Here is a 16,564-nt window from a genome sequence, read left to right on the forward strand (position 1 = left end):
AAAACGTACCTATTAGTGTCCTTGCGCCCAAAAGATCCAGCTTAATTTTGGAGCCTCATCAAAGTCCTGCAACTTAGTGCAGTTATCGGAAACTCCCAATAGTGATTAATTCACCCTGAGGTGTAGCCAGTTTTGTGGGTGGGGCCTGCTTCTGGCGTGATGTTTTTAAAACTATCGCAAAAGATTGCGGAAACTCAAGTGGCGCTGAACTCAATTTGTGCTTAAAATTCTGCGCTCTTTTATGCTGGTTATGGCGATATCAGTTGCGGGGGGGCGGGGGGGGGGGAATTGCGCCGAAAAGACCAATAAAATGACTTTGAATCTGGCTCCATCTATAGGGGATTTGTGGCATCCAGGAACAGTGAACTCATCAAGCAGGCTTAGCAGCCAATCAGATTGAAGAATTCTCAGACAGCAAGCCAGGAAATAAAAAGCATGGATTATAAATCACTTTTTAATCATTTTAAAGAAAGTGAAATAAAGATTGGGACATAAACAAGGGATTAAGATAGAAACTTAAATATCATAAACAAACTTTAAATTTTTAAAAAATTATTATTTTTAAAAATCATGAAATTTTTATCATGGATGGAGGGAATGACACTCCACATTTATAAAATTTGTTTTTCAGGGCCAGAGAGGATTTTCAGCAGTAATTACGATTTAGTATACCATTAAAAAAACTCAGTTACACCTCATTCAATGTTTTTTTACAGCAAGAATAGTGCATACAAAATTTAAAGTTCACATCAAATCAATAATTCTGTGTTGATTGCATCTGCGAAGACCACAATCACGCATCCTGTGGAGGAGCATTAGCGGCCGTGCTTTGAGCTGCTTTGGCCCTAAACGCTCGAATTCCCTCCCTAAACCTCTCCACCTCGCTACTTCTCTCTCCTCCTTTAAGATGCTCCTTAAAATCTACCTCTTTGACCAAGCTTTTGATCACCTGTCCTGATATCTCCTTCTGTGGCTAGGTGTCATAACTGTTTTTATTGATATCACTCTTGTGCCTTGGAACGTTTGGCTACGTTAAAAGCGCTATATAAATACAATTTGTTGGTGTTGGAGCAGGGTATCACCGACAGCAATTTCCAGATTTCTACATTTAACTGTGCATGTGCGGATGACAGAAGTTGCTGTCAGTTTTACCCAGTAATGGCAGTTTCACTGTCATTACAATTGCAAATTCCAGGCCTTAATGTTTCCCTATTTGCTGTATATGTTTCTCTACACTGTATATGTAATATGTCTCTACTCGCTGTATATTTGTTTCTCTACTCTTTATATATGTTTACTCTGTATACAGTGTTTCTCTATTCTGTACAGAGAATGACCTGCAATACACTTCCCGCTCCCGCACTGTTACCTCTGGTGACCCCAAGGATCTATCCTTGGTCCTCTCCTATTTCTCGTCTACATGCTGTCCCTCACGACAACATCCAAAAATACAGCATCAGTTTCACATGTACACTGTCGGCATGCAGCTCTACCTCACCGGCACCTCTCTCAGCCCCTCCACTGTTTCTAAATTGTCACACTGCATATCCAACATCCAGTACTGGATGAACAGAAATTTCCTCCAACTAAATATTGGGAAGACAGAAGCCATTCTCTTCGGCCCCAGCCACAAACTCTGTTCCCTCACCACCGACTCCATACCTATCCCTGACAACTGTTTGAGGCTGAACCAGACAGTTCGCAACCTTTGACCTTGAGATGAGCTTCTGACCACAACATATCTGCACCATCACTGATAGCCTATTTCCACGTATGTAACATCGCCCAACTCCGTCCCTGCCTCAGCTCATCTGCTGCTGAAACCCTCAACTCCGCCCCTGCCTCAGCCTTTGTTAGCTCTAGACTTGACTATTCCAAAGCAACTCCTGGATGGTCTCCCACATTCTACCCTTCCTAAATTTGAGGTAATCCAAAACTCTGCTGCCCGTGTCTAAACTCATACTAAGTGCCATTCATCCATCACCCCTGTGCTCGCTGACCTACATTAGCTACAGATTAAGCAAAGTCCTGAGTGTAAAAATCTCATCCTAGTTTTTAAATCTTTCCAAGGCCTCGCCCCTCCCTATCTCTGTAATCTCCTCCAGTACTGCCCTGAAAACCTCAGATATCTGCTTTCCTTCAATTCTGGGCTCCTGAGCACACCCGATTTTAATCGCTCCGCCATTGGTGACCGTGCCTTCAGCTGCCAAGAACCTAAGCTCTGGAATTCCCTCCCTAAGCCTCTCTGCCTCTCTTTCCTCCTTTAAGATGCTCCTTAAAACCTACCTCTTTGACCATCTGCCCTAATAGTTCCTTATGTGGCTCTGTGTCAAACTTTGTTTGATAAATCTCCTGTGAAGCGCCTTGGGACGTTTTACGATGTTAAAGACGTTATATAATTACAAGAACCGCGAAATTGGTGCCTTTAACACCAGCTGTTAAGGCTGGTTTGGAAGAAAAACTGGCAGCGTACTTGCTTCCAGCAGTTCGCGAGGCGGGTGACATTTTGGGCAGGTCGGTAGCGCTGCCATTGTCTCCGCTTGCTGCAGATATTTAGATGAAGTAGATTGTTACGTCAATGAGTGTGAAACACTGATTTAACGCACGATCTGCCATTTTGAATGGCGCCACTCCATTTAACACCCTCTTCTAATCTTAACCAGATGACCATGCGCTTAGCAGCAGGAAAGAGTTCCAACAACACTATTTAAAGGGATCATCAACAACTTGCAGCTGACTTGCTTGTTCATTTCTAATGGCTCTGTGTAAGTTCAGGTGACAGGGAGTGTTGTTGCAAGTGGAGAATGCCTTGCTTCTCATTTAAAGAGTTCTGCTCACACCACTTGCTCCCAGTCATGGGGGCTCTACTTGCAGTCCCCCTCACGTATGACAGGGAGGGGGATGGAGCAGAGACAGCGAAGAAGAGGACAAACTGCTCACAGAGGGAGGAGGACGAGAGGCAGGAAGGTTCTCAGCAGGCTTTACCCACCTAGGGTCTTCAGGGAGTACTGGCCAATATTTATCCCTCAATCAACATAACAAAAACAGATTATCTGGTCATTATCACATTGCTGTTTGTGGGAGCTTACTGTGCGCAAACTGGCTGCCGTGTTTCCTACATTACAACAGTGACTACACTCCAAAAAGTACTTCATTGATTGTAAAGTACTTTGAGACATCCGATGGTCGTGACAGGCGCTATATAAATGCAAGACTTTCTTCTTTACCTGCACCTAAGCCAGGTGTAGTGCATTAGGAGGCTTGCTTCACCAAGGAGGCGGTCACAGTCTCAGACCTCTGTCACCTCCTGCAACCAGACCTGCAGCCTCAGAGCAACGTGACAATGGCGCTTCCGGTGGCCCTCAAGGTCACCGTGGCCCTCAATTTCTTCACCAGCAGATCTTTCCAATCTGGAGTAGGTGACATAGCTAATATCTCCCAGTTCGCCATTCCTCGCTGCATCTGGGAAGTCACAGAGGCTCCGTACCCCAGGAGAACAGACTTCATTGTCTTAGTTCTGAAGAGAAGCAGGAGGAAGCGCATGTGGCTTTGTCAGGATATTGGGCTTCTCCATGGTGCAGGGCACCATCGACTGCACACCAACGTTCTCTATAAGCTGCGCGGTCACACAGCTCTTGGCAAGTCTCGCACAGCCAGGACCGGCTTTTGTAATGTTAAAATCCATGCATGCACGGAACTGTGAATGGGCCGCGCAGCCCCTTAAAGGGGACATGCAACCAAAGTAAATTACTGGGTACATTGCTACACACGTGGCTTTGCGAGTGTCGCACATCAATCCTGAGATGTTCCATAACCGCAAAGGCTACCACTCACTTAATGTGCAGTTGTTGTGCGACCACGGCCAGCAAATCATGATGGTGATTACCCAGTATCCTGGCAGCAGTCATGATGCCTTCATCTTGCGTCAGTCCGTTGTGCCAGCAATCTTCCAGCCACCACTTCGAATCAGACGGTGGCTGCTCAGAGACAAGGGCTATACGCTCTACCCACCATCATAGCCAGTCCCTCAAAACGAGGATGACTTGCTTCCATGCCAAAAAAGGATAAGTTCACAGGTGTTCCAATGAAGGACCTAAAATTCCAGATCCTGAACTACATCCTGAAGGTTGGAAGATGCCTGTGCATGGATTTTTTTAACGTGTGGTGGCCACTGCACACCAGCCATCACACAGGCTTGACAGAGCTAGGTCTTGGTCCAGTGGCAAGGATTACCCAAGATGACTGGAGACCTGCTCTGCTGCATGGACCTATTGCGCATACATATCGCAGTGTGAGCTGGCCCGTGCTGCCCCTGGGCTCTTGGCCCCGAACTCACACCTCTCGGCCCCGATCACGACCCTCTCCAGTCTCTCGCCGCTCCTGCTGTATCTGCCCATGCGCCAATCACCGATCTGGACCTTGATGACGTTACTCTTCGCTGCCGTCCCCTCCTGCACCAGTTTGCACTGCAGTAGTATGCCTCCACGCTGCTCGGGCCACTGCTCGCCACTCCTTTTATGGCCCCGACCTGCTGCTGGTGATCTCATGCAAGGCTAGTGGCTCCCTTCCACAACTCCGCCACTCGTGGCCAGCAGTCGTAAAATGACAGCCACGTTGCCACATGGAACTTCATCGAGCAGACCATCGGGGTGCTAAATCAATGGTTCCGCTGCCTTGACCGCTCGGGAGGAGCCCTCCAGTACTCGCCAGGTGTCCCATTTTGTGGTGATCTGCTGCATGCTCCACAACTAGGCCATTCTGAGGGTGCAGCCCTTGCCACCACTGGTTCTGTGACCACCTCAGGGGAGGAGGTAGAGGGAAAAGACAAGGAAAAGGAAGAGGAGTAGGAGATAGGCAGCACATCCCCGTTCCAGACGGGCTGTCCGTGAGCGCCTCAACAGACTCCGGTTCTAGAGTAGGAAAGCCAAGATCCCTGTTGCTCACCACGTCCCCATCTTACCATGGCAGGACTGACATATGAGGAGAGAATGGATCGACTGGGTCTTTATTCACTGGAGTTTATAAGGATGAGAGTGGCTCTCATAGAAACATATAAAATTCTGACGGGACTGGACAGGTTAGATGCAGGAAGAATGTTCCCAATGTTGGGGAAGTCCAGAACCAGGGGACACAGTCTTAGGATAAGGGTGTTGTGTATCTGTAAAGCATGCACTCCCATGTTCCGCCACCAGGGAGCTCATCCCCTGAAGTCCCAAGGGATCCCAGCATCCTTTGGGAGCACTGTATATAAGCTGGCCCCTAAGGCCTGTTCCTCAGTCTGGAGTGTCTTATTAAAGACTGAGGTCACTGTTACTTTAACCTCCCTGTGTGCAGCCTCATCGGTGTTAGGAACACAATAACTGGCGACGAGAATACGAATCCAATGCAAAGATGCAGTGGGCATCCTGGTGAAGTTCTCGGAGGGTGAGGACTGCGAAGCCTAAATCGAACGGTTAGACCAGTACTTTGTAGCCAACAAGCTGGATGGAGAAGGAAGCTCTGCAAAAAGGAAAGCAGTCCTCCTCAGTCTGCGGGGCACCGACCTACAGCCTCATGAAGAATCTTCTGGCTCCGGTGAAACCCACAGATAAGTCATATGAGGAGCTGTGTACACTGGTTCGGGAGCATCTTAACGCGAGGGAGAGCGTGCTGATGGCGAGGTATCGGTTCTACATGTGCCAGCGATCTGAAGGTCAGGAAGTGGTGAGCTACGTTGCCGTGCTAAGGCGACTTGCAGGACAGTGTGATTTTGATGGCTACCTGGAGCAAATGCTCAGAGACTTTTTTGTATTGGGCATTGGCCACGAGACCATCCTACAAAAACTTTTGACTGTAGAGACACCGAACCTCAGTAAGGCCATTGCGATAGCACAGGCGTTTATGTCCACCAGTGATAACACCAAACAAATCTCTCAGCACACAAGTGCTAGCAATGCTCAGAAATTAACTGGAACTGTGTTTGCGAGCAGAAATGTACATGGCAGAACCCATGAGTCTGCAACTGCCAGTAGGCCTCAGGTGACTCAGAGTCCCCAACAAAAGATGAATGCAAGGCAATTCATACCTTGTTGGCATTGTGGAGGCTTCCATTCAGCCTATTCATGCCGCTTCAAAGGACATGTTTGCAAGAGCTGTGGAACAATGGGGCACCTCCAATAAGCTTGCAAACGAGCTGCAAGCTCTGCAAAACCTGCTAACCTGGCAGAGGAAGATCGGTCCATGGTGGATCAAAGCAATTTCGAGCCTGAGAGAGAGAAGGCAGCTGCTGAAGTATACGGGGTGCACACATTTTCTACGAAATGTCCACCTATAATGTTAAACGTAAAATTGAATGGCTTACCCGTAGCCAAGGAACTGGACACTGGCGCTAGCCAATCTATCATGAGTAAAAAGATGTTTGAGAGACTGTGGTGCAACAAGGCATTCAGACCAGCCCTGAGCCCCGTCCACACGAAACTGAGAACGTACACCAAAGAGCTCATCACTGTCCTGGGCAGCGCCATGGTCAAGGTCAACTACGAGGACACAGTGCACGAACTGACACTCTGCATTGTCCCAGGCGATGGCCCCACACTGCTTGGAAGGAGCTGGCTTGGCAAAATCCGCTGGAACTGGGATGACATCCGAGCGCTATTACATGTCGATGAGGCCTCATGTACCCAGGTTCTGAGCAAATTTCCTTCCCTTTTTGAGCCAGACATTGGAAACTTTTCCGGGGCGAAGGTGCGGATCCACTTGGTCCCAGAAGCACAACCCATTCACCACAAGGCGCGAGCGGTACCTCACATGATGAGGGAGAGAGTGGAAATCGAGCTGGACAGGCTGCAACATGAGGGCATCATCTCCCCAGTGGAATTCAGCGAGTGGGCCAGCCCGATCGTTCCAGTACTCAAAAGTGATGGCACGGTCAGGATTTGCGGCGATTATAAAGTAACTATTAATCGTTTCTCGCTACAGGACCAATACCCGCTACCTAAGGCAGACGACCTATTTGCGACGCTGGCAGGAGGCAAGACGTTCACCAAGCTCAACCTGACTTCGGCCTACATGACGCAGGAGTTGGAGGAGTCTTTGAAGGGCCTCACCTGCATCAACACACACAAGGGACTGTTCATCTACAACAGATGCCCATTTGGAACTCGGTCGGCTGCAGCGATCTTCCAGAAAAACATGGAGAGCCTACTCAAGTCGGTACCACACATGGTGGTCTTCCAGGACGACATATTGGTCACGGGTCGGGACACCGCCGAGCACCTACAAAACCTGGAGGAGGTCCTCCAGCGACTGGATCGCGTAGGGCTGCAGCTGAAGAGGTCGAAATGCGTCTTCATGGCAACAGAAGTGGAGTTTTTGGGGAGAAAGATCGCAGTGGACGGCATTCGGCCCACAGGCACCAAGACAGAGGCTATCAGGAACGCGCCCAGGCCACAGAACATCACGGAGCTGCGGTCGTTCCTGGGATTCCTCAACTATTTTGGTAACTTCCTACCGGGGTTAAGCACCCTCTTAGAGCCCCTACATGTGTTATTGCGCAAAGGTGAGAACTGGGTGTGGGGAAAAAAAACAAGTAATTGCTTTTGAGAAAGCCAGAAACATTTTATGCTCCAACAAGCTGCTTGGATTGTATAACCCGTGTAAAAGACTTGTGCTAGCATGTGACACATCGTCATACGGAGTCGGGTGTGTATTACAACAAGCTAAAGTTGCGGGGAAGTCGCAACCTGTCACTTATGCTTCCAGGAGCTTGTCTAAGGCCGAGAGGGCCTACAGCATGATTGAGAAAGAGGCATTAGCGTGTGTGTTCGGGGTAAAGAAAATGCATCAGTACCTGTTGGCCTCAAATTTGAGCTGGAAACCGATCACAAGCCCCTCACATCCCTGTTCGCTGAAAACAAGGGGATAAATATTAATGCCTCAGCCCACATACAAAGGTGGGCACTCGCGCTATCAGCGTATAACTACACCATCCGCCACAGGCCAGGCACCGAGAACTGTGCGGATGCTCTCAGTCGGCTACCATTGCCCACCACGGGGGTGGAAATGGCGCAGCCTGCAAACTTGTTGATGGTGGCGCAGCCCGCAGACTTGTTAATGGTCATGGAAGAGTTTGAAAATGATAAATCACCTGTCACGGCCTGCCAGATTAGGACTTGGACCAGCCAAGATCCTCTGCTGTCCCTAGTAAAAAACTGTGTACTGCATGGGAGCTGGGCCAGCATCCCCGTTGAAATGCAAGAACCAATCAAGCCGTTCCAGCGGCGAAAGGACGAGCTGTCCATTCAGGCAGACTGCCTGTTGTGGGGTAACCGCGTAGTGCTACCAAAAAAGGGCAGGGAGACGTTCATCTCCGATCTCCACAGCACACACCCGGGTATAGTAATGATGAAAGCGATAGCCAGACCCCATATGTGGTGGCTGCACCTAAGAGTCCTGTGTATGGCAATGCAGCGTATGTACTCAGTTGAGCAACCTGCCCAGAGAGGCACCACTATGTTTGTGGTCTTGGCCCTCCAGACCATGGTCGAGGATCCATGTCGACTATGCGGGCCCGTTTCTCGGTAAAATGTTCCTAGTGGTGTTGGATGTTTTTTCAAAATGGATTGAATGTGAAATAATATCGGGAAGCACCGTCACTGCCACTATTGAAAGCCTGAGAGCCATGTTTGCCACCCACGGCCTGCCTGATATACTGGTCAGTGACAACGAGCCATGTTTCACCAGTGCCGAATTTAAAGAATTCATGACCCGCAATGGAATCAAACATGTCACCTCGGCCCCGTTTAAACCAGCCTCCAATGGGCAGGCAGAGAGGGCAGTACAAACCATCAAACAGAGCCTTAAACGAGTCACAGAAGCTCACTCCAAACCCGCCTGTCCCGAGTACTGCTCAGATACCGCAGGAGACCCCACTCCTTCACAGGGGTGCCCCCGGCTGAGCTACTCATGAAAAGGACACTTAAAACCAGACTCTCGCTGGTTCACCCCAACCTGCATGATCAGGTAGAGAGCAGGTGGCAGCAACATAATGTAAACAATGGTCACGCCACTATGTCACAGGAAATTGATCTGAATGACCCTGTGTATGTGCTAAACTATGGACATGGTCCCAAGTGGATCGCGGGCACGGTGATAGCTAAAGAAGGGAATAGGGTGTTTGTAGTCAAACTAGACAATGGGCAAATTTGCAGAAAGCACCTGGACCAAACGAGGCTGCAGTTCACAGATTGCCCTGAACAACCCACAGCAGACACCACCTTTTTCAACACACACCCAAAGGATCAACGACAGCACGCCGGACCAGGAAATCAAACCCATCACGCCCAACAGCCCAGGCTCACCTAGCAGCCCTGCAGGGCCAACAACACGCCAGCCCAGCGAGGGCACAGCCAACACATCAGAACAGACATTTGTACCGAGGTGGTCCACCAGGGAAAGAAAGGTTCCCGACCGCCTCACTTTCTAAATAATGTTCACTTTGACTTTGGAGGGGGGAGTGATGTTGTGTATCTGTGAAGCATGCACTCCCATGTTCCGCCACAAGAGAGCTAATCTCCTGAAATCCCAAGGGATCCCAGCATCCCTTGGGAGCACTGTATATAAGCCGGCCCCTAAGGCCTGTTCCTCACTCTGGAGTGTCTTATTAAAGACTGAGGTCACTGTTACTTTAACCTCCCTGTGTGCAGTCTCATCTGTGTTAGGAACACAATAAAGGGGTAAGCCATTTTGGACTTAGATGAGAAACTTCTTCACTCAGAGTTGTTAACCTGTGGAATTCTCTACTGCAGAGAGTTGTTGATGCCAGTTCATTGAATATATTCAAAAGGGAGTTAGATATGGCCCTTACGACTAAAGGGATCAAGGGGTATGGAGAGAAGGCAGGAATGGGGTGAATGATCAGCCATGATCTTATTGAATGGTGGTGCAGACTCGAAGGGCTGAATAGCCTTTCCTGCACCTATTTTCTATGTTTCTATCCCTGTCACGGAACAGCACAATTTCCTCTTGGGCACAAAGCTGATGAGAGCCACCATAAAATACACATTTCAAACATAATTTATAAATTTATCAAATGCAAATCAAATTAATGTCAACTAATCATCCTTGTGCATTCCCTTAGTGCCTGTCTTTCGTGTACCTTTTCCTACTCTAGTGCTCCTGCGCAGTGCTATCCCAGTCGCTGCAGCATAGCTGATGGAAGACTACTGACTTTCTGTGAGGGATACTGCAGATGGTCTTGCAGGACGAGCTGCAGCGACTCTGGGCGTACAGTGGCCGGTTGTAAAGTGCACCACCTCTGCATGGGCGGCAGCAGTCTGGGCTGGCGGGCTGACATGGGGCAGCAAGAGCACTGGCGGAGCGGATGGTGCCATCCTGAGACATTACAGAGGTTCTTGTTCCACCGAGCCACTGCCACTGTCACTCCCCATGTAATGTTCCTCTACTCGATCTGTTCAGTTAAATTATTTCCGCCTGAGGAAAAAAACAAATAACGTTGATTGCGACAGATGCGGTCCGGCCCTTCCTACCTTGTCAAACACATTCCTGTAAATAATGTAGCGCTGCTCATCAGGTCCCTGGGCAGGGCAGCCCAGCTCGCCAGTCTCGGTCTTGATGTGTGCGCGAATGCGGCAGAGGAGCTTTCGGTCGGCTACGCTGGGAATGGGTGGGATCGCCTGAGCTTTGCCCAGAGCCGCTGTTGAAACCCGTCCGCCCGCCATTTGAACTTACACCCGCCGGTGCCGGGGCAGACTGTCCCGTCACTGCGGAAAGCCAGCCTGTGGCACTCACTACTTCACATTATTCCGGCTCACAGCTACCCTTCGCTCTATCGCGCCCTGCACAGACGCTGCCTGACCCGTGCAGTGTTTCCAGCACTTTCTCCCGTCTCCATGGTGACCGGTTGCTAGGGACGCCGCCGCGCGGTGCCTTCTGGGAAACGTAGTTCCAAACCGGCCGGTCTTTCGGGAACTCAGAGAGGTTTTTTTTTTAATAATCAAATTTACTTTTTCTTCAATAGAAGCCAAAGTATTTGTTTACAAATCTCAGTGGAACAAAAATATTAACTTTTAGATTGCATTTTACCGTTAGTTAGATCGGCGATTCCCACGATGCAGTGCGACTAGTTGGCCGTCTTCATCCTAAATAAGATGATTAAAACCAAACAGTTTCACGTACATACACACTTTGAAACTTTTGATATTTTATCAACGCTTGGAAAAACAGATCATGTTTTTTAAAAATTAAAGCGCACTGTACAGGGCGTGACCTGGCCAACTCCCCCGTGCTGCCGGTTTGGAAAACCCCGTGGCGCAGGCGGCAAGCCCTCTTTGGGCGCTCGACCGCTGAGGGAACGGTGCGGGAGAGAGCAGCTCCGGCCATTTCACACACCATCACTTGCCTTGGGTCACATTTAACGCGTGCGTTCTTTCTTCGTCCACCTGTAGATCGATTGAATTTGAAAAATGCAGATCTTCGTGAAAACCCTAACTGGGAAAACAATAACCCTCGAGGTGAGTCGGCCGGGCCGGTATGGCAGGAAGGCGCTGCCTGGAGGCCTACTCCCAGCGCCTGGGTGAAGTTTCAAGTGGAAACGACACTTGTAAATGACCGAGTTTTAAAATTAACAATTTAACGTTGCTGTTAATATATGTTCCGTACCCGAGGCCGCGCGTTCTCCGGTTTGTGCCAATCCGAAGGCCTCAAATACTCGTGAATGAAGGTTTTAGTGCAGTGGTTGTCCACTGGAATGGCTGCGTATCAGTAATTGAGTTTCTTCCGAGGAATAAGGATTAGATCGCAAACTGGGTTTCCTGGCCAAAGCCTCTCGCATGCGCGCCATAAACCGATTCCCGGGTTTAGTTATAGTCTTAACATGACTTGCTTAATTTCCAGTAACATGAAGTTGTGTCTTGCTTATAGATCAGTGCACATTTTTACTTGAAACATTTAAAATTATGTAAGAGTTAACGTTATACTGCAGTATTCTAATTTATTGTACTAAAATAAAGCGTCAAATATATTTTGCTTTCAATCCTTACTATTTCCCATATTTAATCTACAAAACGCCAAACAAGCGTTTCAAGTCTTCTGGCCACTTGTACTCGCCTCAGTAGTTGGGGGACCTCCTTCCAAGTTGGTTGAGCTGAGATACTCAACCTACAGTTGCCTGAAAGGATTGCCTCTGACGTTAGCATTCATTTCAAGTTGATTTTCTCAGCCATGGGCACTAACCCGAGAGAAGACAATGACAATTATTGTTTAATATTTTAAATGGAAAATGTAGCTTGTTTTGAGATCTGGTTCCAATGATGAGCAGATGTCAAACCTGAGCACTTAAATACTGTGCTCAGAATAGTAATAGTTCTTCTAAAATATTTTTAAGTGACACTTTTACACTATATTGAAAGCTTTGTGTGCTTTTGTATTACAGGTTGAACCCTCGGATACTATAGAAAATGTAAAAGCTAAAATCCAGGACAAGGAAGGTATGATAGTTTTGATCTTGAATTTAATTTCCATTGCCTTGGAAAAGGCTGACCTAGCCTTCCAAGACCTTAAGATTTACAGTTGGAAATACAATTCAGAACAATGCGCTGGGATGTGATTTGCACCCTCTTGCTGAATTTCTGATCTCAACCATGCTCAAGTCCAACCCCTTTTTAAAATCAGATAGCAAGTCACTCATGTTAAGTAACAATAATGGAATCCCAGGATAATGATGAAGTGATTACTTTAGAATGTGTGTACAAATACACCTTAACTCATGATCACTCATCATAAACTGGAGGATAAGTCAGGTGTTCTTTTTATTCAAAGCATCATTTTAAAAAAAATAAACATCACATTTTCCACCTAAGCAAAATTCTGGAGTGGAGAATTACTAGGAATTCACACTATGGTGTCACTACTCTTGTTTGTGTTGGAGTTACACTTGGGTGCTCCATGGTGATTTCATGGAACAGCATAGTGATTTTGACTATTGTCTCTAAAAAAAAAAATATATGATTTGTCTTCTATAATCTGAAAATAATTAGCATTTGTGGTGCATTTCAGTCTCCATGTCTTAAAGTACTTTACAGCCAATGAATTACTTTTACAAGTAGTTACTTGTATATGCAAATATAGCAGCTAATTTGCACAGAGCAATATCCCATAATTGCCAATGAGATGAATGACCAGTTCGTCTGCTTTTGTGGTATTGGTTGAAAGATAAATTGAGCCATGTGATCTTTTGTAAACTCCTCAAAGACAGCATCTCGTACAATGCAGTAATCAAAAGTACTATTGAGCAAGGACTACATGTTTTATTACAAATGTGAGTCATTTATATGTACATTCAAGTCTCATTAGCTTGACAATCTGTACATCACTTTCCATTGTACTCTTCTCTTCCTATCCAGTCTTGCCACCACTCATTTGCTGTGATCTGCCACAGCTCTCTGAACCTCCTGGAGGAATGGGGGAAGGCTGCTCTGCTTATTGGCTTAAATCTACCAGTTTTTACTCACTTATTCTTTGTGCCCCTTTAAAAAGGGGTTATTTTTGTTAAATTGATTTCTGATTAATTGTCGTCCTAATTGACAATTAAGTGTCGAGTTACACACATTGTGGAGGGGGAAAGGAATTGACAAGAGTTTTGTATGTGGGCTGAATGGAATTCAGTGTATCTGCTAAGGCAGTTTTTTTTTGTACTCATTATATATTTACGTGTAATAGTTGTGTCACTTTCAAAGGTCTCTAGCTGTCACTTGAAAGGCTGGCTTGAGGTCATGGTAATGAAGCTGCATCATTCCATGGACCTAGACTGCAAAATTGCTCACATGATGATTTATTGACTTGGAAGATTTCAGCCTTTCTGACTAAATGTAGCATCATTATCTATATTAAATTTCGGTAAGATGAGACTGGTTTAGTTAAACCCTCCTTTTGCATTTTAATGTAGGTATTCCTCCTGATCAGCAGCGACTGATCTTTGCTGGCAAACAGTTGGAGGATGGCCGTACGCTCTCTGATTACAACATCCAGAAGGTATGTTCGCATTTATGTTGTGCTTGAATACATCTGTGAACTTGCGAGGGAACATCAGCGGCAGGTCAGGGCCATAAAAGGAGCGCCGAGCGGCGGCCATGGGCAGCATGGAGGCCCTGACTTGTGAGGGAACATAAGCGACAGGTTGGGGCCATAAAAGGAGCGGCTGCCATCGGCCGCGTGGAGGCATGCCACTGCAAGGTACAGCGCAAGCTGGTGTAGGAGGGCGACGGCTGTGAAGAGTGGCGTCAAGGTCCAGGTCTGTGATTGGAGCGTGGGCAGATACAGCAGGAGCAGCGAGGTCGGGGTGAAGGAGTGGAGGGACGTGATCGGGGCCGGGGCAGCACGGACCAGCCCACACTGCGATACGTGTGCGCACTAGGTCCGTGCAGCAGAGCTGGTCTCCAGTTTTGGGTAATCCTTGCCACTGGACCAAGACTTAGCTCTGTCAAGCCCGTGTGATGGTTGGTGTGCAACGGCCACCCCACATTTTTTTTTTAAATGCCCGCACAGGCATCTTCCACCCTTCAGGATGTAGTTCGGGTCCTTCATTAAAACACCTGTGAACTCGTCCTTATTTTTAGCATGGAAGTAAGTCATCCTTGTTTCGATGGACCGCCTATGGTAATGAGTCTACTGCACTTGAGTAATGCTTTATGCATCAGAACAAATGGCAGTTTACACTTCATACTTCACAAAAGTAACATGATGCTTTTCAATAGGAGTCAACTCTACACCTCGTACTGAGACTTCGTGGTGGTGCCAAGAAGAGGAAGAAGAAGTCTTACACCACTCCAAAGAAGAACCAGCATAAGAGGAAGAAGGTCAAGCTTGCTGTCCTTAAATATTACAAGGTAATGCTTTGGATGGCCATGTTAACGGAGTTGGCATTTCCTTCAATGTTAAATTGGTAGGAAGCCTGCTTTTCTTAGAAGCACATCTTATCATTTAAGTCCTTGCTCAAAAATAGTACAGCGGCCCTGTTTCCAGCACATAAAGGTTGTTGTGTTTTTTTTCTTCCCAGTTGCTGAGCACTATGTAAAGAGAGTAAATTGAAGTTTTTTTTTTTAAAGCCTCTCACTTGCATTGTATTAGAATCCAAAATATGGTGCTTGGTTCCATGTTTGTGTGGAAGGAAAAAGTGGCGATCTTAATCTCTGCACTCTTTGTTAATATACAGGACAATGGTTGTGAAATATAAAACAATTCCTCATCTTCAACATGTTTTTAAAACTGTTTAAAAATGCCCCCAATGAGTTCAACGAAATTGCTGTACAGAACTCCCTCTGCACTGCAGCATCTGAAATATACGCATCTATTTCAGTGTCGCCTTTCCATTTCTGACACTTTTGGCCAATCTGAATTTTGAATTAAATTGCACATTTGGAGCTGTTTTATGCTGAGGGGCAGTGCTTACATTTAATGTAGCAAATGTCCCAAGAAACTTAATGAGCAATATCAATAAAAAATATTTTTGACAGTCACTGATGTTGATGTCAGGGCAGATGACAAAAGCTTATTAGGTGGATTCGACAGTCCAAATTTTGTTTTTGGGACTCTTGTAGTGGCTGGTTGGAGACACATTGCTCGATCTCAATGAATTCGAAAAACCTATTGTAGCACTCTACTTGTACAGCAAGAAGTCCTTGAATTATGGACCCATGCTCAGTAGGATCCTTTGGCCGTCTCCCTTTCACTTGTGGTTTTTGTCCAGTTAATACAGGACTGAGATTTTTAACGAAGATGAAAGTCTCTGCACAAATTAAGCTGAAATTAAGCACTTTGTTTCTACTTATAGGTTGATGAATATGGGAAAATCTATCGTCTACGACGCGAGTGTCCTTCTGAGGAGTGTGGTGCTGGTGTGTTCATGGCCAGTCACTTCAACAGGCAATACTGTGGGAAGTGCTGTCTGACATACTGCTTCAACAAGGCTGAAGATGCATAATTATGATTTTAATAAACTATGATGGAAAATGATTGGTGGTGTTGAAATCTTTCAATTCAGTATTCCCCTTTTTGAAGGAGCATGCTGGTGTGGTATGCCATAGAAAATTCCACAGGTAATCTCCGGTTTACAGTACCTTGATTTAAGTCTCATCATTATAGGCAGTCCCTTGGAATTGAGGGATACTTGCTTCCACTCAATGAATCCAATGTGGGAATTACAGTCTCTTGTCACAGTGGGGCAGGCAGTGGTTGAAGGAAAGGGTGGGTGGGGAGCCTGGTTTGCTGCACGCTCTTCTGCTGTCTGCGCTTGATTTCTGCGTGCTTTCGGCAACAAGACTCGAGGTGCTCAGCGCCCTCTGATGCTCTGCTTCTATTTTGGGCCTGGGATTCGCAGGTGTTGGGGGTGTTGCACTTTATCGAGGCTTTAAGGGTGTCCTTGAAATGTTTCCTCTGCCCACCTGGAGCTCGCTTACCGCGTAGGAGTTCCACGTAGAGCGCTTGCTTAGGGAGTCTCGTGTCTGGCATGGGAACAATGTGGCCTGCCCAACAGAGCTGGTCAGTGCTTTGATGTTGGCCTGAGCGAGAA

General features: G+C 47.0%; 2 protein-coding genes across 4 annotated transcripts in view; one reads left to right on the forward strand and one right to left on the reverse strand.

The window, feature by feature from the left end:
• The window catches only part of LOC139273133 (clathrin heavy chain linker domain-containing protein 1-like), a 170,878-nt gene extending 159,992 nt beyond the window's left edge, over positions 1-10,886 (reverse strand). For all 3 annotated transcript variants that reach the window (XM_070889571.1, XM_070889570.1, XM_070889572.1), the window contains exon 1: positions 10,527-10,886. In XM_070889571.1, the coding sequence (XP_070745672.1) occupies positions 10,527-10,718 (192 nt within the window). In that variant the 5' untranslated portion in view covers positions 10,719-10,886. The remainder of the gene's footprint in view (positions 1-10,526) is intronic.
• Positions 10,887-11,305: 419 nt separating this feature from the next.
• LOC139273134 (ubiquitin-ribosomal protein eS31 fusion protein) lies at positions 11,306-16,008 on the forward strand. The gene is made up of 5 exons (XM_070889573.1): positions 11,306-11,510; positions 12,431-12,485; positions 13,943-14,028; positions 14,751-14,882; positions 15,827-16,008. The coding sequence occupies exons 1-5, from the start codon at positions 11,463-11,465 to the stop codon at positions 15,974-15,976; spliced, it is 471 nt and encodes a 156-aa protein (XP_070745674.1). The 5' UTR covers positions 11,306-11,462; the 3' UTR covers positions 15,977-16,008.
• Positions 16,009-16,564: the final 556 nt, after the last annotated feature.

Source organism: Pristiophorus japonicus, chromosome 9 (assembly GCF_044704955.1).
Source record: "Pristiophorus japonicus isolate sPriJap1 chromosome 9, sPriJap1.hap1, whole genome shotgun sequence".
Lineage (NCBI taxonomy): Eukaryota > Metazoa > Chordata > Chondrichthyes > Pristiophoridae > Pristiophorus > Pristiophorus japonicus.